General features: G+C 42.4%; 1 protein-coding gene across 3 annotated transcripts in view; it reads left to right on the top strand.

Annotated features, from left to right (window-relative positions):
- The window catches only part of wwox (WW domain containing oxidoreductase), a 135649-nt gene that overhangs the window by 69696 nt on the left and 43237 nt on the right, over positions 1-22716 (top strand). The window contains exon 9 of one of the 3 annotated variants that reach the window (XM_036002772.1): positions 17646-17797. The exons of 1 other annotated variant lie outside the window; for it this stretch is intronic. In XM_036002772.1, the coding sequence (XP_035858665.1) occupies positions 17646-17747 (102 nt within the window). In that variant the 3' untranslated portion in view covers positions 17748-17797. Of the gene's footprint in view, positions 1-8359; positions 8472-17645; positions 17798-22716 lie in introns of those variants that run through there. One more of the 3 variants, XM_036002773.1, reaches the window with a different exon arrangement.

The raw sequence follows: 22716 nt of genomic DNA, 5'->3' as shown, positions 1-22716 counted from the left end.
CCCCCACAGGGCATACCAAACATGCATTAGTATAAGTTGCGCAGGCTGAGTCTCATCCAGTGTACATATGGTAATGGATGGTGTGTGTGGAACATGTCAGCCACCTCATCATGTAAAAGCCTTCGTCTACAGGAGGGAGCATAGAGGGCTGGCAGGTAGGCATTAGGCAATATAATGGCCTCTATTTTTACACTGTGGAACACAGTTGAAGAGGCGACGCTTATGAAGCTTTCAAAAAAGCAGACACGCGGGTGGGTGCGGTGTTATAAGTGGGTAAGTGAGAGAATAAAACTGCTTTTCAAATGGCCTGACTGTTGGACCCGTTTGTCTGTTCCAGAGTGTCTCAGAACAAGTGCACACATGGATGTTTTTGTTTATGCGTGTGCACATATTTGTTCCGCATAATAATTAATTACATTTATATATAGCATATTTGTTTTATATATTTATTAACGAAGCCAGTAATGAGCAGTCCAGTGGTGATGTGAGATCCATGTTGTTTTTATGGCTCAGATTGATCCGAGGAGTGGAGAGACAGAGGCTTTTTAATGACCTGCTCTGATCTCTCACCATCTGGATTGTAGTGCTTCTGACTGAAATATTGCCTCGTCTACTTTAGAGCAAAACCAGCCTCCGTGATCTTAAGCAGACCAAGTATTGATAAGAATGATTCGTGAGATTCTCAGTGTCTCAAGGCATCATCCTTAAGTCATTTCTTTAAATGCTAACTGAACTTTTCCACGGACTTTTGTAATTAGTTTTAGTGCCTACCTACATTCTCATACACTCACATCCCTTCACCCATGTCTGCAGTTGGAGGTAGTGTGCCAGGGTCTTGTGCTGAGTGGTTGCAGGCCTGCCCTGGGCCCAGGGAGGTAGTTAATCTCTGTGTGTATGACATGTGTGAGCTCAGGGTATTGTACTGTATGTTTCCCTCTCACTCAGCTGTACTTAATGTAGCCCATAAAGGCTACACAACAATAAGCTACGCCTGGCACTCAGGCCACCATTCGGCACTACACTAGCCCGCTGAGCAGGATAAATGACTCCTATAAACCTGTCACACACATACATACACACACACACTGGAGCGTGTACAGACTATAGAAAGTCATCTCCCTGGCTGTGGAGGATCTGCTGCGGTTCTCAGTGCGGTTGTGTGAAGTTTGTTTCACTCTGTGCGGTGTACGGTAATAACCAGAGCGCTGCTCGTAAAAACCTGAGGTAAGACATATGGACAGAAAAGGCTTCTTGTTATCTGGAATCCCCACCCTCAAAGATATTAATGGAGGCATAGCATTCATGTGATGGTTCCATTATGCATTTGGGCCTCAGTCCCAATTGATGCCATCCCTTTCTATTCCTTCACCTCGGCCCAGTGTTTAATCAGCGGCTGAAGACAGATCCAACTTCCCTAATGTCCTGGCCCTCCCTCTGCATCTCACCCAAGAAGACTGATCTACATTAAGAGGGGATAAAATAGCCCTTCCATGTGATGGCTAGCCACAGTGTTCGTAAATGAATGCCATTTAAAACCCATAAAACTGTTATTCTGCATAATACCTTATGAATATATGTGTGTATGAGAAGTAGTTAAGCGTCGGTGGGTGTTGTGTGGCCAGCGATAGATGGCCCTGGCGTATGTTTTGCTGTGTGCGCCGTGTTTGTGTGTGTATGTTGGCATCTCACACTGTGTCTGATATCACACACCACTATTATGAGATTCTGAGATTGAGAGGATTTTATCTATCATTTTTACAAAAACACCAACTAACCGTCCTGACTGAGTGCATCATAGTGGGAGCAGTGAAAGAGCTATTAGTCTATTTATGGATCCAGCATGGTGATTATCAGTCACAGACTGACTGTGGCACAGACAGCATCATCTGGCCCCTCATGTTGCTTTTAATGATTTTCCTGTTAAAGATGTCAGTGTCATGTTGTTCTTGTTATTTTCACAGTTGTCCTGGCAACCATCGATGAAAATGGTTGCATACACGCAACTTGATTTTGATAAAAATGTAAATGTGATGTAAATCCTAATATTTATTCGTTCACTTAAAAAGAAGAAAATGAAAAAGGCTAAACACATTATCTCTGTATTTTTTATGTCTTGCCTATTTTGGCACCAGCCGGGGTATTCATAAATAAACCACATAGATAATAGTCGTCGACGAGAAATCCATTTTCATTCTTGATATTTATTCAAGCAGTTCTCTCCCATGTTTATACAATCCAGAGTATTAAAAGATTGATTCAATTTTATGTTTTGGAATAAAATGCAAACATAAACAGATGCTTGTGTCTTTCTTCCCCTCCTCCCCTCCAAGCTGAGAAGGTATTGTGGTTTATGTAAACCCTAGAGCTCTGAGCTCTATTCTGGGCCTGGAGCTTCCCAGAAAGACAGAAAGAGAAGGCAGAGATGGTGAAGGTAGACCGCTGTGCTATACAGCAGGAATACTGTGTGGGTGAGAGCAGAAGGCTTAAAGATGTTGTCTGTCTGAGGCTTGGTACAGCTGCTATAATATGACCTGATTTTAGTTACTATAATGGGTTTGTGTACCAACCTACAGGACAGACTATACATTTCTGGTTTCTGAAATATTGTAGGAATATTTATGTTATCATTGTCTTGTTATCTAATCATGTGGATCTGAAAACCTGTGTTATGCCTTGAGTTCAGGTGTTGAACTTTTTAATGTTAGTATCTGTTTTTAGAAGAAAAAAAAAACATCAAGCATTTTATTAAATCATCTGTGCTAAAATACACAAATGTGTTTGGTGACCAATGATATGATACTGTGCAAGTTTTTTTTTTTTTTAATTGTAGAAAGAATATGAACACGATTTATTCTGTGCTTGTTATGTGTGCAATCTTTCTAATGTTAAACCCATAAAATGACATAAGGCAGACAGACTCAAATCAAATATTCTCAAACTTTGCAAATGAAGACATGAACATTAAACTGATTTTGTTTAATACAAATTTGTGAACAAATGCACAAGATCAGGTGTGATGTGGTTACAAATAATTCATGGTGAAACATTCATTGTTTCATTTAAGTTATAGGGCCCTATTTTAATGATCTGAGCGCACAGCGCGAAGCGCCTGGCGCAGGTGCGTTTAGGGCGTGTACAAATCCACTTTTGCTAGTTTAACGGTGGAAAAAGGGTCCGTGTGCCAGGCGCATGGTTCAAAAGGGTTGTACTTAGTGGCATCATAGGTGTGTTTCGGGTGTAACATGCAATAAACCAATCAGAGTGTCATCTCCCATTCCTTTTAAAAGCCAGGTGCATTTGTACCTTGGCGCATTGCTATTATGATGGTGAATGTGCTGAGCAGGAAGGAGAGAGTTTCAGGAGAAGAAACTGATCTGCTTGTGCGTGAAGTGAAAGCACGTGAGCAGATAGATAGATAGATAGATAGATAGATAGATAGATACTTTATTCATCCCGAAGGAAATTTTAGGCATCCAGTAGCTTACACAACCATAACACAACAAACGCATATACACACATATATCACACATAAGAATAAAAATAAAAATAAAAATAAAAATCACTCACAGAAATGCAATGACCATGATAAGGTGCTATGGTAGACTGTGTGCAAAAGTGAACAGTGCAGGGATTGAACAGTGCAGTAGAGTATTATTAAATATTAACTATGACTATGAAATATTAACATAATAACATATTAACTGACTGATTGAATAAGAACAAAATATAACAGGGAATAAGTTAAAAGATGTAGATGTTATGACCACAGTCCAGATTGTGTAGGAGGGCTAATATAGCCTATAAGACAGTTGTACAGCAGACAAAGTGATATAATGGTAGGGGCTGAGAGAGACAGGCTCATACTGAAAAGTCCATTTCTCCCCTCTCCCTTTGTGTGGTATAGATCATATATGACAAGAGCACTATGCCACCAAAACTCCATGAGGTGAAGCAGGCATTAAAATAACAATGAAATGCTGCGTTACTGACTTTAGACCAGGTTTCTCTCTCAAGATAGGAATATGCCAAGAATGCACCTGAACGGGGCGGTCTCTAGCTCACCCAGTAAGTCCTGCAGCGGCGCTGGTTCGAATCTGACCTGCTGCCCTTTGCTGCGTGTCATCCCCTATCTCACTCCCCCTTTCTAGCCTGTCCACTATCACTGTATAATAAAGGGAAAAGCAAAAGAATGCACCTGAACACACCTCCCTATAAGACCAGCACGTCCATGGGCGCACAGATTAGCGCAGGTGCATTCGCTATTTAAACAAAGTGGGCGCTGGAGGGGAAATTGACAACTTGCGTTGGGCTTTGTGCTGTGCTGTGCTGTGCTGTGCTGTGCTGTGCTGTGCTGTGCTGCGCTGCGCTGCGCCGGGTGCAAGATAGGGCCCATAGTGTTTTCAGATATGGTTTGTCCTATCAGTCTGAAATAATCCAAGATTTTTGACTTGAAATCAAATATTACAGGACCTCACTAATTGGAGTTTTCGCAATATCCACCATTTTGGCTATTATTTTTTGTCTTAACAAAATAATGAGGCATAGTGTATCTATTCATTTAGGAAAAACACCAATGTTGTTGTCAGTATCATGATTGTCATGGCCTCTGCTCTGTTTATGATGGATATCTACTGGTTCTGTCTCCAGGATTTACCTGGTTTATTGAGCTACCAACATGACCCTGGCTTCTCTTACCTGGTGTGATGAGCTTCAGGTCACCAGTTTCACTTGCCCAATCAGAGTTTTCATGTTTGGATTGTGGCTGCTAAAAAAAAAAAAAAAAAGGGTTGTGTTGTTGTCTGGTGATAAGTGCAGTTGTTTACTCAGGTATAGTACTGTAGCTAGAACTTTCTTACAGAAAGTTTTGTTTTGTTGAGTTATATTTAGTTTTTAATTTGGCCATTGTCCTTTCTTGTAGTTTGCCTCTCTTTCTTTTGATTATTGCCTCATTTAATTAATGTAATCAGTTTATTCATACTGTATGTGTTTTTTAGCCACCTTTCAGGGCACTGATTTTCATTTCTGAATTGTTACTTACCTTTAGAGGTTTGAAACACATTATATCGCCATATCAAGTTCCATAGTGCGTACACAGAGACACACTTATTACTGAACACTAATGAAAGGCATATTCTCTGTGTCCTGTATGGCTGTATGTGTGGGACAAACATGAGGGCGTCCTTACTGAGTGCTGGGGGAGGGGAGCTACAGCATTTGGGATGGGTTGATTTTACATGGGTGCAGATATGCAGGGGGAGTGGCAGCCAGACAAGGGGGTAGTCAAAGCATCCTTCATGTAATTTAAATGCAATTATGCATTCCCCCACCCTGTTCCTCAATGGCTCACGGTACTGGGGTGAATAACATGGGCGTATCTTCATCTAGTCCTGCCCAGGGAACTAGTGTTCCTGTCTGGGCCAGCCTGGCTCTCGCCTCAGCTCCAGTCACCTGCTCCTTTTATTATTGGACATTATTCCGCTGGCAGAGCAGAGAGGAAGAGAGGAGGGGAACTTTAATAGCACACCTGAATGGAGGGTGTCATATAATCAATGCATACAGGCCTGCATTACAGGCTGTCACTGAGACTCCATCACACATCAGCAGAGAGGAGGAGGGAGAATGGGATATTAACTCTTGTGAAAGGAGGGATGGGTATCAGCGGCCTGAAATTAAATGGCTCGCTCTAACGGAGATGGGACCAGAAATGAGGCACCCGTCTGAGTTGGAGTTCGGCGTACGTGTTTTGCACAATATTTGCCTCTCTGCTCCAGATCTTTGCCCTCTGATTTGCTCTTTGTCTCACTTTCTCTTGTTGTTACCCATCACTGGTTTTCCTCATGCTCTCAGTGAAGCATTGATATAATCAGAGAAATAATTTCCTACTGTTTCCACAATATCTGACATCTTGTTAGAACTTTCTCAAACAGAACTTCTCTTAAGAAGTTTTCTGTGTTTTTATGCCTGTGTGGTGTGTATTCAACTGCTGTCGTCAGCAGACTGTAATCCCTCTGAGCCTTCCCTATGTGTGCGTGCCTGTGTGTATGTTTGTGTTAGTTAATTTTTTCCCGGGTTTGGAAAATGCCGGACTGCATGTTTATGTGTGTCTGTGTGTGTGTGTATGAGAGATGTTCAGCGGAATGCCCTTTGATACAGAGAGAGTTTTAGAAATGCAATTTCCTCCCTTTCTGTGTATGGGTGTATTCATGTTGGGTTTATTAGAATATGAAAGTGTTGCACCGCAGTGCCAGGGTTAGCCTCTCCCTCTGTTCGCTCTCGCTCCCTCGCTCTCCCTTTTGCTCGTTCTTTGGCCTCCGCGGTCTCTCTGGCTGGCTCATGCATTAGAGATGAGGGGCTGGAGAGAAGAGGGAGACCAACGCCAGGGGAGACCAACAGCTTACACCAGGAAACTCGCCATTATAAACAGGATCAACACGCCTCGCATATCAGACACTTTCAAGTCTGTGCGTGTGTGTGTGTGTGTGTGTGAGAGATTGGGTAGGTGGGAGGGGGTAGTTAGGAATAGATGAGTGCGTGTTTTTAGTTAGTTAGCAAGTTTTTATGTGGTTATGTGGCTTTTTTAAAATATTGTCTTATATCTTACTTCTGCGTTTGACCCTGGATTAAAGCTTTAGTGCGTAACTTTTTGATATTAATGAACGTCATCATAACATTCAAGCCATTGCAAAATGAGTTGCTACAAAGCTAATTAAGACTCCAATATCAGCTCCACACAACTCTTTCTGTATTTCTCAGTATGGCTATATTCAGAAGATTGTGGCGTCCGGTGACTTTCCCACGCATGAAGATAATGACCTCTTCTGTAGAGTCCATCATGTATTTTTAATCCTGTGTCCTCCTTGGCTACAATTGGAGGGGTCGGGTACTTAGAATTCCTCATGGGGGCGGCAGAAACTACGCACTATAGCTTTAAGAGCACAGTTTTTCCTCTTAGCACGACACTGTGGCGCTCAAAGAATGACACAGTGAACACAAACCACATGCGGTCATCGTCGTCATACAGTAACTGTCATTATGAACATGAACACCTTGCAGTGAAAATAATATTGCAGGATGACAGAATGAAAGGGAAGGAGAGTTGTTGTCGTGTACAGAGAAGAGATTATTTTTCTGTTTAATAGTCCTTGTTGATGACCAGTCATCCTCGTCAAATTGTGCTGCCAAGTCCCATGTGTGTGTGGCCTTGTGTATTTACGCTAATACAAATGAGAGTTCTTTCTTCTGGCTTTTTCCCCTCTGCCCGTCTCTCTCTTTGCTCACTCATTCTCTGTAACTTTTGTGTGTCCTCCCTGTTCATTGAGCTGTTCAATAATGCCAGGGGAAGAGTTGAGTCTCTGTTCTTGGTAGGTGCTCCAGACAGAGGGGCTGCTTGTTTGGGGTCTTACCCTGGAGAGGAGAGGGGGAGCGTAGGCACAAAAAGACAGGATCACCCCTGGGGCCTGGGTCTCTGTTCTCAGGCTGGGAACAGGTCAGCTCTGGGGTGATCTGCACGGTGGCACACACTGGATCTGTAAGAGCCAAAACCATATCTTCCCTGATATCATAAGTCTTTCAAGTTTATGTTGTTGATGTCGATTGACTGTGACTGTATACCCAGGCCTTTTGTTTTTACAGGAGCTTACTATGTTATTACTATGAACAAATAGTATGATTGTCCCAAACTGATCTGCAGGATTCAAATCAAGGCCAGTTAATACATATTTTAAATGACCAGTAATTGCAATATATAGCATGATCCATTTGTGGTTCTTTGTTTATTGTAAGCCATCTATCTCCAGATACACTACTGTAGCTATCAATGTATAATATGAGCACATCGGCTAAAAAATGATTGCTTTGCTATAGTACTTTACGTATTTTGCAACATTTCTCAAGTGAATCACCCATCCAAAGTGCATTTTAGCTTGTGGAATGTATGTGTGGTATAAAGTGGCGCATCAAAAGTTACATACTGAAACTCCGCTACGCTCAGATACATATAAATCAGTGTACACTACATAATGTATTATAGGAGACCATGAAGAGTGCAGCTGTATTATGGGGTAAAATAAAAATATCAGGTTAGACTCTGTATCAGCAGATTCTCATTATTAAATAACTGTATTTTACATTTTCTGCCACTGTTTTCCTCGAAAATGTGTTTGACTGCACATCTATAGCACAAAAAAAGTCTATTCTTTTTTTACTGCTTTACATTCATGTGAGACTGTATTGTGTTAAGGGTGGTGATCTTTACTGTATTCCTCTTCTGTAATGTGGTCTAAATTTTTGTCCATTTGTCTAAAGTGAATTAAAGTGAATAGGAATTACTTTTCTTTTTCTAATCGCTGTCCTTCTGCAGTCAGTATGGGGTGGTCCCTCCACCGGCCCCATCCCACTGGCCAGGGGCTAATGTTCACGAGGCCCCCATCCAGATGGGGGCACCCCTCTAGCCTTTGACCCCAGCCTCCCCCTCCCTCACCTGGGTGAGCCCGCAGAGGACAGGGCCTGGGAGAAGATTAATGGAACTCACTGCTGGAGCAGGTGTGTGCGTGCATGAGTGTGTGTGCATGAGAGGGCAAGAGAGAGGAAATGCACATAGGCCAGTGTGTATGACAGAGAGAACGTGGACTGCAAATGTTATTTAGTCATGGACAATAATGAGACAAATCTAAATGAAAATGGCTTGAATGTCATTTGGGTTTTTTTTTCTCTTAGCAGTGTTGCATTAAGAAGTGATTTTGTCAATTGCTAATTGGATTTTAAGCAAGTTTATGTAATTTACAGTGTTTAGCAGGTGATTATGCAGCCCCACGTGGCACAAACCCTCTCTCTCTCTCTCTCTCTCGCTCGTTCTCCCTCTCTCTCTGTGTCTCTCGTTCTCTCTCTCTCTCTGTGTCTCTCGTTCTCTCTCTCTCTCTGTGTCTCTGTCTCTCTCTCTCTCTCTCTCTCTCTCTCTGTCTCTCCCTCTCTCCCTCCTCCTGTGTGTGAAGAGTGCTGTTTCAGCAAGGTCTTCTGTTCATTCTCAAGGTGTCCTCCGCACCGGCTCTTTTCTGAAGGCCCTTTTAATGGATTGGCCTGATATACCTTCCAAATGGAGCACTTTGAGCGTTAATTCGCTTTCTGATAAAGATCCCCCCTTTTTACCTTCCCTTTCTATAAGTCTTCTCCCTGATATGAAGTACACAAGGACGGGCAGATGAGCACAAAATCCTCTCTCTGTGTCTGGCTGGGTGGGAAAATGGACTGGGGTGAAAAAGAATCAATTGGATCGCCATTCATGTGTTAGTGGGGTGGAATGAGGAGAGTGTATTGTGGAGAATGGCTGGAGGTTGTCTCTCTACACCCCCCTTCTGCCTCCATAGACTGGCCCAGTGTCTGGGGGGGAAATTGGAGCTTTTCTGTCGGCTTTGTGGCGACAGCAGGGGTTATCGCCGGGATCTGGCCATTGGCAGGTATAGCTGTCAAAGCTGTCACTACCTCTGAACTCAGGAGCATGCCTGCACACATACAGTCTGTGCACATACCGACAGTATGTGCACACACAGAGAGGAACTAACACACACACACACACACACACACACACACACACACACACACACACACACACACACACACACACACACACACACACACACACACACACACACACACACAGACAGGCAGTAGCATGCTTAGCCCCACCAATACACACGCACAAACAAATGGAAACATGCACACACAGACATGCAAACAGCATCTAAATTATGGAAGTATGCTATATAAGATAAGCGGTACATTTTTGGACAACCTATTACCGCTCCAAAGCTCATTCAATCTGTTAACCCTCAGCGTGCTGGAGTCCCACGCCGCATTTTGACTGTTCCCGAAGGAGCACAATGGAGGTGGTTTGACCTGTTTGCCCACTCAAGTGTGACATTATTGTGCCATATTTGCAGCCGGACTTGAAAACTTCTTTTGCTTAAACTACAAATTAAACAGCATGTCTCTACACAAGTGCTTACATGGTCAGATTCTTATGAATAACTTCCCACCCGCCTTCATTACCCATCTCTGCAGGAAAGTACTCTATGTCTACTGGCCCTCTGATGCAATGTGGTGAGCAAGAAGCCTCTGACTCTTCAAACAGTTTCTCTTGCGCTCAATTATTTATTTATTTTTTTCTGTCATTGACTGAGTGGGAGCAGCGCTCTAAGCGGTTTGTGTTTCTTTGTTCATCACTGGAAAAAACAGGGTTGGAGTAAAGCCGCTTTTCTTGTCGTCTTGGTTGGTAGTTTATTTGTTTGATCAGTCCGCTACATTGTGTTTTCAGCTTGTGTGTGTGTGAGAGAGAGAGAGAGAGAGAGAGAGAGAGAGAGAGAGAGAGAGAGAGAGAGAGAGAGAGCACTGAGAGAAGCTCTCCCACCCAGAAAAAACTCATGTTTACAGTGTTGTCCCAGTGGATGAGGGCCCCGTGTGGGTCAGCCCAATTATTAACGGAGAAATTCAAGCAGCCCAAAACGTATGCACATCTTGGCTCTGGAGAGGAAGAGAAAGAGAGTGGAGGAAGAGGGCAAAAAAGTGCAGAGCACAGGACCCAGTGGGCTCTCACTTGGACCATTTGGCAAACACACTAATTAATACTCTCTCTCTCTCTCGCTCTCTCTCTCTCTCTCTCTCTCTCACTCACTGACACACACACACACACACACACACATGCACACACGCACGCACGTACACACACACACACACACATGCACACACGCACGCACGTACGCACGCATGCACACACACACACACACACACACACACACACACACTCACACACGCGCGGACGCTGTCACATTTTGCAGTGGGTTGACTTAATTCAAATAATTCCTTTTCTATTTGTTTCATTATTAAGTGCGCTTTGACTTCTTCATTATCATATTTGCTCTCTGTCATACACACCAGCATTAGTCTTATTTGTGAGAGAGGAGTGGATTCTGTCTTCTCTCCTCTCCTCCCCCTCTCCATGGCTCGGTCCTCCCCTCTCTCCCCTCAGCGGGAATGTGAAAGACAGAGACAGAGAGCTAATCCAACAGCATGTTTGATGCATTTTTAAACAGCTCTGGACTTTTTCAAGTTTCCAGCCAACTGAAGATCTCATCTGCTATAATTTAATCAGCGGGTGGAATCACACTGCATATTTAAGTAACATTAAATATCTCCAGTTCTCCCTCTCTGGCCACTTAACGGAGAAGTGAAAAAAAAATTTTTTTTTTATTTCCTGTGTATTTCCCCCCATTAACACTCTTTCATCTGGTACTTTAAAGAGGCAGTGATTTGTCAAGTAATTACCATCTCTTTTTGGAAAAAGAGAATGTTCATGTGCTGTTAGGAGAGTCGTGGTTGTTCTGGCGCACAGGGAGAGTGGAAAGCTGTAGAAGGACTTTAAAAGCGCAGTGTGTGCTCAGAGGTCAGAAAGCTGCTTTCACACAGTATATCCAACATGTTAAAAGTATAACACATTCAAATCATAATGTAGATCTATGTTATTTATTCTCCATTAAATGATCCATGTGAGGAATCACAGTAGTTATCTGATTATTTGTAAGCCGCGAGTCTGTCTTTTAGTGTGTTCTCATGTTTGTGTGTGCTTGCGTGTGTGTTTGCAGAAGGCTATTGTTGGGGAGGCTTTCCTATTTTGCCCATCACAGCTTTTTTCTGTAACATAAATATAAAAAATGAATATTTATCAGCGGTACAGGGCTGTGTGCTGTGGATAGGGAGAGTGGAGAGTAGGCTGTCTGTGTGGATGAGGAGAGGACCCGGGGAATTGATTTTTGACCAAATGTGTTTTGGATTTAATTCAGCTGCTGCATTTTTCTCCGTGGCTCTATTTGCATAGAAATCATTTGAGGTGAGTGAATCTTAGAGGACAGCCAAGTTACAAGAAGCTGCAGCCCTTCTTTGTGATTGAGTGTGTATGTTTGTGTGTGTCTGTCTACAATACACGCATGTGTCTTAAGTTTGTTTTTGCATTTGGGCTCTAACCTGTGCTGTTACATGTGCTGTCCATGTGAAGGCAGCACTCTGCGTGGACTAGCGCTCTGACTCTCTCTCTCCCACTCGCGCACGCACGCACGCACACACACACACACACACACACACACACACACACACACACACACACACACACACACACATATGCATGCACACATCAGATCCTCACAGTTCCCTTTTACACTGTGCTCTGAAGGGGAGCATTCGGACGAGAGTCAATAGCCCAGACAACAGAGCTCTGTCAATATTTAGACAGCCCTATAGTGTTGTAAAATGAACCAATACATTACGGATGAGGCTCCTCACTGGATTAATGATGCCTGACTGACTGGCTGCTGCAGACGCAAGTGAAGATGAAGATGTTATTTACCCCTTTCTCACTCTCTCTCTCTCTCTCTCTCTCTCTCTCTCTCTCTCTCTCTCTCTCTCCCTCTCTCCTTCTTTCCCTCCATCTCTCTGTCTCGCTCCGCTCTCTCACACTTTCCTTCATTTGGAAGCTGCTCTTGTGTAGTTTCACGGTGATCGATAAGTCTATGTTCAGTTAAAGAGGAATCTGATTCCAATAGAATAACACTGGGCTTTGTTCACTTCACATTTGTGCCTCGCGCGACACTGTCTCAGCTTCACAAGAGTGCTGTTTGTACAGTTACACACTGTAGAGGGTTGTGGTGCTGGTTTAGATCAGGGGGGAGATGTGAGAGGAAATGCTGATAATGATCCCAATGTGTCTTCAACCCAAATCATAATATAAATATAGTTCAATGCTCAAACACTCAAATAATAGTTTTGGTTGCCAAGCCTTAGTCACCTCAAAGTCACTCTTTGGTTTGTGTCCCTCTTTTTCTCTGGTGACGCAACATCGGCCCTTGTGTGACTTCTTCCAAATGGACATTAGAATCATCACGCTGCCATTGACTGTAATGGAATGTGACGATTAGCGCTCTCGTCGCTAGGCTAATGGGCTTGACTCTTCCGTTGGGGCCTGTCTGAGGTGCATTGTGGGATAGCCTAAATGATGGCTGGCGCAGAGCGGATGGGTGTGAAGACAGGGCTAAGCGCCTCTCTTCTCCTTTTAGCGTCTCTTGTCTTTTTACTCATTTCTCACGGAGGAGCACAGACTGTTAGAGAACAAAAAAAATGTGTTTCTAAATGTCAACTCCTTCTGGTGGCCAGTGGCATTGTGCTCTAACTGGTGTCTTAGAGAAGCATAGAGGAGTAACATATAGCCCCGAGGGGACTCGTAAGCACAGCTCTTCACAGACAAAAAAAAATGTCCAGGACTGATAGACAGTATAGTCTCAATCTGTACACAGATACATCAGAAGGGGGAAAAGGTTAAAGGGAACAGGAGTGAGATTGCGTCAAATGTCATGTTTTGGAAAAAGCCCTATACCTGCACTTTGGATGCTGTTGTGACTGGAAGCTCTTTACTTCTTCCTCCTGTCTCTTTTTTTTACAGACAATTTCCCACCTGTCTACTTCAAATACAAGTGAACAATTGTAACATAGCTGGTTTGTGCGCGTCTCCAAGTCTCCCCAAAGTCATGCAGTTCTTTGATTGCCACTTTGGTTTGGCCTCAGCGCCTCTTGACAGTGGTGGTTAGGCACCTGCCCCACCACTATCTCCCAGCTCCATACACCAGCTTCACTGGAACAGATTAAATGAACACAATGATTCTTTAATCAGATAACCCACGCTCCGAATAGATTAACTTTCCTAACGCAGGTCCTCTTCCCTCTCTCTTCGTCTCCTCTCCTCTCTCCTCAACCAGAGAGAGAATGGAGGTCCACAAACTTTAATCTTCATTACCTGCTTTGATTTCTCTGCTAAAGGAAGAAATGCATAATTTACATCCTTTGAAGTAGCTCCACTATTACTGACAACATGTTACCTTTAATCTTAAGAGCCCCGGAACATTAAATATTTAGTCATTTACCGAACAAAGGAGGACCGAGGCGATGCCTTCTACCTCTTTGACTTTCACTGTCATGTGCACTCAGTGTCCCCAGTAAGAAGCAATTAATTTTGGGGGGTGGAAGAAACAGCTTTTACTGAAGTGCAGGTAACTTTAAGTTGTTTTCACACTTTTACCTTGTTATTTTATCCTGCTGAAAAGAGAGCGCTTTAAAGTAAAGTGCTACTGTTGGCAGAACTGGGTATGGGTGACCGGAAGGCTAACAAGTTAGTGTAAGTCTGTCTGTCTGTCTGGCTGTATGTCTCATTTGTCACTTTTAGGCCCATCCTGCTCCGTCTCTTCTATCCTTCCAGTGATGGTGGATTTAGCAGTAACACCTCTGATCCGTGATGATCATTTCTTTTTCCCTGCTGTTGTCCCATAAAGCTACACAAAATCCACAATGATGTGACTGTGCCTCTTGTGCATTTGCATTGTTGTCCAAGAGTGTTTGTGTGCTTACATTTATATAACAGCTGGTCTGTCCATTTGTACACATCTGCATGTTTATAAAAAAATGTTCACAAACACATGTAGGTGTGTGTGCCCTACTTGGGTCTCTTCCAAGGAGTGTATTCCTACAGTTTGTGCTTTGCCTGAGTGAGTGTTCGCAGAAGGTAGTAACAAACAGTGTGTGCCCTTTTGAGTTTAAACATTTAGCCATTTAGTCATTAGCAACAAAATGAAAAAGGTACCTTTTCAACAACCATCTTTACTGGTTTTGGTTATTTTTTTATACTTAGTAAACGATGGATGCTTTGATAGTCTTCCTCATCCTCCAACTGTGGAACGGAGCGACTGCACTAGCAGTTGTTTTCTAATTCCTTGTTGGGCTCTCTGAAGGAAAATTAGACAATTACCCAGACTCATAATGTTGTTCCACCCTCCAACTCCCACCCCACCCCCCACCCCCTCCCTCTTTCCTCATCTCCTCCCCCTCTCCGCCTTTTATGATTAATTACTCTGTGAACATCATATGCCGGTTGAACAGAAACATAAGTGTGGGACTACGTAATTGTGTGTCTCTGTTAATGAGTGTTGATACAGGCTTACAGTAGTTGCTCAATCCCTCCCTGTTGTCTTTCTCCCTCCCTCTTGCACACGTATACACAAAACGTGTGTATTCTCAAGTATACATGCACACAGGCGCGCACACACACAGGCCTGGGGTGTAGATTACCATAGTAATAGCCGCTGAGTAGCTTAGGGCTGGTGACTGATGGTCTTATGAAGTACCTCTGTCTGCCACTTGGTCAGTGAAATTAATATCCACTCCAGTCTAAGCTGGGCTCCGAGTCCTGAAGTTGATGGTAGGAATCATGAGCTGTAGCCCAAGGCTAAGATCTACCTAACTTCCCCTCTGAGCTCCAGTAGGCACTGGAGACACTGCTGCGACTAAAGTCATTAAGATATAGGCCCACGTCTTTCTATGGGTCTTTCTGTCTTTGCTTCCCTCCCTCGTTTGCTCCTTCAAACATCTCCATGAGGGCCTGCAGGAATAGAAATGCTCTATTGATCAGAATAAACAGCAGAATAATCTTTAGTAATCAGTCTGGGCCCCGACTTTATTAACAATTGATGTGGTCGGAGTGGAGATCAAGAGAAGCGCGGCTAAGATGGACTGCTGTGTATGTTTATGTGTGTATGTTAGTGTGAACAAGATGGAGTATGGTTTGTGAGTGTGTGTGTGTTTGTGTTTTCTTTTGTGTTTGTGCAGATCTGTGTGTGTCTTGACAATTCAGTCACCCAGTCCATCTCCATCTATAGGGCCCTGTCTCTGGGCCCCATACATTATTAAACACTTGCTCTCCTGGAGCCGGCCCTGCACTCTATGCCTTTTGATATACAGAATGCACACAAATTCTTATATGGAAACCTATGAAGCCTGAAGTACATGTGCATACTTACAAAGGCATCCACATTCAGATGCAACTATCACCAACATAACTGGAGAAACACACTTGTGGGCGTATCTGAAAGCCTCTGCAGCCTGTTTTGGCCTTTCTCTCTCCTCAGCATTGTACTTGAACTTGACATATCACCAACAAATTTTTCAGTATCAAGCTTCTTTTTTTGTTGTTGCTCATAGCACATCACACTTTGTCTCATTGTTAAGTGTGTCGGTGTGTTTGTGTGCGGGCCTGTGTGCAACCACCCCTGGGCAGGGCATTTTTCTCCTTTCAATACGACATTGATTTCCTGTATGACTTCATCAGACTAATACCCGCTTTGCCTCCTTCTACACTCGCACACACTCTCTCTCTCTCTCTCTCTCTCTCGCATGCACGCGCACACACACACACACACACACACACACACACACACACACACACACACACACACACACACACACACACACAAACACACACACACAGATGCACATAATGTCAGCGTTTCCTCCCAGCAATCAGTCAAGGCAGCTTGTCTTTGGATCAATGGCCTCTATGAGCAGACTTCAACACTGGAAATGGAAAATGGACCATTCAGAAAAGCTGAACATATAACATAATGAGCAGTTAGGCTGCTACTCCAGAGAAAGCACCGTGAAGAAAACTTGACACATCTGGATTTCTATTTGCATTGTATGTATTCTCATGAGACATAATGTGTATTGCTTTGCCCTGTTTGTAATCTTTCTGCATGATATCAAAAAAGCCCACATAATCTCTGCAGATATTTCACTGCAAAGACCTTTTAACAAGACCGATTCCCCCCAAAATAACATATGACTACACAGAGCTATAAAGCATTGAGGTGGGTTGGAAAAAAATGAACTCACCATAAACCTTTGTTCTACAAAGCCAAGGGAACTGATGGTCACCAGATCAGGGCTTTTTGGGCTGTTAAAAAGACCTGGATAGTCTGTTTATTAACCCCACAAATGCATATCCATATGCCATGTGCTCACATTCACAGACAGTCAGTAATATTCCCCACTTTGATAGCACAGTCCATACTCTCTGTGATAATACACTCTGTGATCCGTATCAGCAGTACATGAAGTGTCAGACAGAAAAGAAAAGGGGGGAGATTGGACAGAAAGAGAAAGCTAGTTATCCTTGTGCTAACATGCAGATTAGAGCCCTGCTGGGTTCACTACATGTAATTGAAGTGAGGCGCTTATCTGTAGAGTCAATGGAGAGTATAACTTCCCCAACATTGCAGGATGTTATGAATAGAACGAATATCTTATAATGTGGTTGAAACTCATGGCAGGTACATGCAGGAATAAGTGTGTGGAGTACATGTTAGGGGCATATTCAGTATATACACATGTGTGTGTTTGAGTGTGTATTACCTGACAGTGATGTGAGCATGAATGTAAGCTGGGAGAACTCAAGAGGAGACCAGGCAGTGTCAGGTGTCAGGAGTTATGAAACAGGAGGGATACCTGGTATTTTTGGCTCCCCCAGGCTCAGAGTGACAGGATACAGTGGCATGGTGTTATCACAATGTTTGTTTCAAGCCTTCACATTATTATAGTGGGAGTGGAGGGAACACTTGTGGGATCAGACGCAAAAGCCCCTTCAGGAATAGCCCTCATTTCTCTGCCTCTTTGATCCCTGTTTGTACACAGTTCTTAGATGTGTTTTCTCCCACAGTCACGGCGTCTCTCCCTTTTCTGACACTTTGTCTCCCTCTTTATGTCTGCTTTTCTTTTTCACTCAGACTGCCTCTTTGTCAGCGGTTCTCCGGCAGTCTCCTCCATGCCTCTCCACAAGCCAGGCCATATTGCTGGGTGTCTCCCTTTTTAAGTTTCCACACTCCTGACACATCACCCTCCTGCTTGAGAGATATTATAAGATAATAGAGAAAGAAAAGAGAAAAGCAACTAATCCTTTTACCCTATGAATGAACTTTTATCAAAATGAGACCAGTGAGTTAAAGGGAAATATAAGTATTTGTCATCCTGGTTTTTCACATATTTTTCTCCATCATGACTGTTTGCTACACTAACATTTTACTCACCACCTCTGTTGGGGAGATTTGGTAAACCCAGACTTCAACAAGAGTGACACTGATTGGGGCAAGAAGCACAATCCCCGTACAGCTTTTCAAAAAACATAAAGTTTTAGTTTAAATGTTTGAAGAAATTGATCAGAAATCCTAGCAACCATTCGCTTTGAGTCAAATGAAATGGAAAAACATAAAGGAGTTCCCTGGAAATCCCTTGAAGTGTTGACTTCCCAAAGCTTGACAATAAAATGAGTAAAATGTTGTGACCAGTAGCCATACACAAAAGTCATGTACAAAAGTATAAGAATAAACTGGTTGACCTCTCAGACTGTTTTTAAATAGTTTAATATAGTTTAACTGTATCAACATCAGTATCACATTAGAGTTATAAATTTAAAGGTGCCCTGGATTTTTCCTTTAAACAAACAACATCATTACAAGTCATGTTCACATTTTGTGTTCCTTACCATAACACATTGTGTGTATCCATAAGGTCTAAAATATTCGTTGAATGCCTCCCTCAAATACATTTGCAAATGTTTTAATATGTGAAGTCCTGCATTGTGTACATGTTTATGGCCTTTGAGAGCTAATTGCTTTTTAGCCACCGCCAACTGTTGATCAGTGCAATAGCCTGGAACTAGCAGCAGGAGTGTGTATACTGTATACTATCACCCACCTGATTGTGCACGTTCATGTGTGTCCTCGTTTTGTGAATGATACAAACAAAGTGGGGACCCACTCGTAAAAACAGTGCTCCATAGCTTAACTTATGGTCAAAAACTCCACAGTGTACCTTTTTACTTTTTTTTTTTTTTTTTTTTTTTTTTTTTTTAATTATAGCTTCTATTGTAAAAGGAAATTAAATTCAGTTGAAACTGCCTTGCTGCTGACACACCATCGTTGTTTGTTTAGTTTTTTGAGAGTCTCTTGTTGTTCAGATAAAGCAGAGCCATTTCTTACTGATCCGCAGATATTTCAGAGTTACTCTTTGACCTGGCGGTGCAGTGTGCGCAGCCTGTGTTTCTGGCTATAAGTTCAGGTTGTAAAAGTTTATCCCCTTTATGTACTTTAACTGGCTTTAATATCAGCTCATAAACTAGCACCAAACAGGCCATGAAGGCCCTCTCTCCCTCAGATAGATAACACACTGATGAATGCTCTGCCAATTAAAGGTTCCGCATCTCTAACACTCAACTGCTTCAACTGGGAGGACCGGTGTGTGTGTGTGTGTGTGTGTGTGTGTGTGTGTGTGTGGGGGTGGGGGGTGTGTGTGTGTGTGTGTGTGTGTGTGTGTTACACAGAACCGCATAAGGATTTTTCCTCTAAGGTAAAATAACTGTGTGTGTGTGTGTGTGTGTGTGTGTGTGTGTGTGTGTGTGTGTGTGTGAAAATGGTTGTGCATGACGAGACAGTGTGTATGTGTGGGTCCCAGCGGAGTGTGTATTCTCTGCTGTCTCTGTCTCCTGCCTGGCTGTGACGCAGAGGGAGGATGTGATGGAAATCTCCCTCTATTTAAATCCACCGCTGGCACATCAAAGCCTGCTGCTGCTGCTGGAATAACAGAAATAATTAGACACAAACGCCTCATTTACATAAAAATGTTAATTAATCTCTTCTCTCTTAGCCCAGTCAGACTGAGATGGCCCTGTGTGCTGTTTATCTGTCTGCGTCTGTCTGTGTGTGTTTGTGTGGAGTCTGAAGTGGATTTTGTTTGGTCAGTTATGAATGAGGAGTCAGAGGTTTTAAGTGAGGCTTTCACCCCCTCTTTCTCTTTGTTTGTGTTAGTTAAGTCTGAGGCAACCCTTATAACAGCTGTCCCATAAGAGGTAATGTGCATGAACACTGTTGGACTGCCTACATGTTTGTTCTGACTAATGGGCCTCTTTCTATTAGTCACAGTCTAAAATGTTTGATCGGATTCCCTCCTTCTGTCTGAACTCTTACGGATCTCACAATGATTATACAAACACTGTTTATTTCTAACTACATTGCAAATAAATGCTACTGTTTGTGGGTTTCTGCTTGTGTGTATTTTTGTTTAAACATCCATACTGCTGAGGTTAGGCATTGCAGCAGGGCTACACTATATGAGGAAAATATCTAATTGCGATCATTTTGACTTTTATTGCAATTGTGATATGTTTCACGATATTGGAGGGAAGGATACTTTTTGTATAATTATTTTCCTTTTCATTAAAAGATATTAAAATTAAAAGAAATTAAAATTATTATAGTGTGATTTTTGCGAGAATCTGTACCAAACAAATATTTTTTTCTTTAGTCAGTAGGATAGGATTTGTAGGCCTGGATTTCTCTGCTGCACCACAATACTTAATTCAGAATGGTTTGACACATATTTTGCCTTTAACAAATAATGCGCCCCCCTGCGATTTGGATATTGCACATAATGCGATTTCGATAAAATTGTGCAGCCCTATACAGTATGTGTGTGTATGTAAGTGAACGGTTGTTTTCAATTTATTTCCATCTCCACAGTAATTTATGTATTACTTTTATATTGCTTCTATTTTATGTGTTTTGTTGTTGTCTTTTATTGTGAAGCTCTTTATTAATAAACTTACTTAAATCGGCATGTAACAGGTATAAATGAAAGTATAACACAAAATATACATTCATTTACATTCATTCTAAAATACAACTACGCTTTTGCTACAGCAAGCAAAAAGTTATCATTCAAGTCTTCTGATTTTTTTTATTAGTTTTGTTTCAACGTTATACTGTAGTTTGAAAAGTCAAATCTGTGTCTGACTCCTCAGTACTTAATATATTACAGTCTGTCTGTAGAGGTGACCTTTTCCTCCTCCTTTCATCTCTGTCTGCTTAACCTGAGACAACACTCTCTGACTGGAGAGTACAGTTGAGTCTGATTATAACAAGCACTTAAATCTGCTTCTGCACAACCCCTAACACCAGGGTTTTATTAGAACAAGCATTTACATCAGCTTCCACACTGGCTTTATTAGATCTAAGACCTCTTACATCATTCAAGATCTGGCTCATGCTCAAGTCTTCTCTTGCTCGTCTTTTACGTACCAGGTCAGGGTTTATCAGTGCCTGTTGTTATGTTTGAAGAACCAGTACCGTGAAAAATTAGTAGAAGAGCAAAGAAAGTTTAGTATTGGAAATGATGCAAATATAAGAATGGACAAAACAGATAATTCTAACAAAATGTATAAATAAGTAGACTCTTGTATACAGTATATGTTTGCTTTAGAGGACAGGGGTTCCTTTAATTCTGCAACACTTCATTGCCACTGCTCTCTTGCTCTGTTTGCTGTTTTATTATTAACTACTTAATTATTTCAGAAGTTTGCTGCGATGATTAAAATCTGATTTCATTACAGAGCATTTCCCACATTAATAGCTGTATTTCTAGGAAAACATGAAGTGATATTCTGTGCTTCATCCTTTAAAAAAAACTGCTCTATCTGTACTACCCGTCAGTTACCAGTATAGGCATTTTATTTTGTGAAACAGTCCTCTCCTGCTCCTAAAGCTGTGAGTCTCTAAGCAGTTCAGTATGACTCTCCAGTAGCTCTATCGACTGGCTCTCTGCTCCTCCGGTCCAGTCTGGGCTGCTCCTTTCATTTACACAGCCAGCGCTCAGCGGCCCTGCTCCGGGGAGAGCCGCTGAAACAAGACTTCATCAATTCCAGATGAAACACTAACATTTCCTCCCATTACACCAAAGCACCGCTCCCGCTCGCTCTCCGCGATCTCTCACTGCTCTGCTCTCGGTGTGTGTAATGAGGAATGGGACTGTGTGTGTGCATGCGTGCATGTGTGAGTGTGCGTACGTTTATGTGTTTTGTGTGTGTAATGAGAAATGGGAGCGTGTGAGTCTATGGTGGAGCCAGGCAAAGAGTTGGGGCTGTGCTGAGGGGATTGGTATGGGGAGCAGGTGTGTTTGTTTGATGTCTTCCTGTAGAGAGAGAGAGACAGAGACAGACAGACAGACAGAGAGAGAGAGAGAGAGAGAGAGAGAAAGAGAGAGAGAGAGAGAGAGAGAGAGAGAGAGAGAGACATTTTCAGCAAAGACTTTTCCCTTCCAACCCCATTTTTCTCTCTCCCTCTCTCGCCTCCTACACACCAGTGCATTAAGAGAAAACTCCTTTTCTCTCTCTCTGTCTCTCTCAAGGCAGTCTAGAATTCAAACAGGTACCTAAAGCCTCTCAAATTCATATTTGCTTTATTGCCATTTCCATCACCAGGTTTACAATGTACGTTTAGGGTTTCCTGCTGTGAAATAAAACATTGACCTCTATGGACAAAGAGACGACGCACTCTTTTACCCATATACTGTTGGCAACTCAATTGATCACAAGATGAGATGAGTCAAGCTCTTGGTGGCTTTCCCCCTCAGTTCATCACAACAGAAGTAGAAGGAGTTCAGTACAGTTTCATGTTTTTTTCCCTGTACGACTATATTTACTTTTCTTTTCGGTCCAGGACTGTTTAGAATTCTTGGTATTTGAGGGGATATTTTGGTAATGATTAGTTATTATTCTAGTTTTATGTAGTAACTTATTCTCTCTTTCTATTCACTTGTCGTTGGCAGAACTGTTTTTTTTTTTTTTATGCCAATGTAAACCAGTCTCAATGTCCAGGCTGTGCTCTGTCTGTAGTTTAATGTATTTCTCTGGTCACTCACGGTGCATAGATAATCTGGCACTTGATATTGTCTGTACAGCGCTAACTAGAATTGAAGATATTTTGGTAATGATCTTAGTTATTCTTCTAGTTTTATGTAGTAACTTAT

Source organism: Sander lucioperca, chromosome 7 (genome assembly GCF_008315115.2).
Source record: "Sander lucioperca isolate FBNREF2018 chromosome 7, SLUC_FBN_1.2, whole genome shotgun sequence".
Classification (NCBI taxonomy): Eukaryota; Metazoa; Chordata; class Actinopteri; order Perciformes; family Percidae; genus Sander; species Sander lucioperca.
The sequence above is the reverse complement of the archived record's forward strand: the minus strand, read 5'-3'. Positions and strand labels throughout refer to the sequence as shown.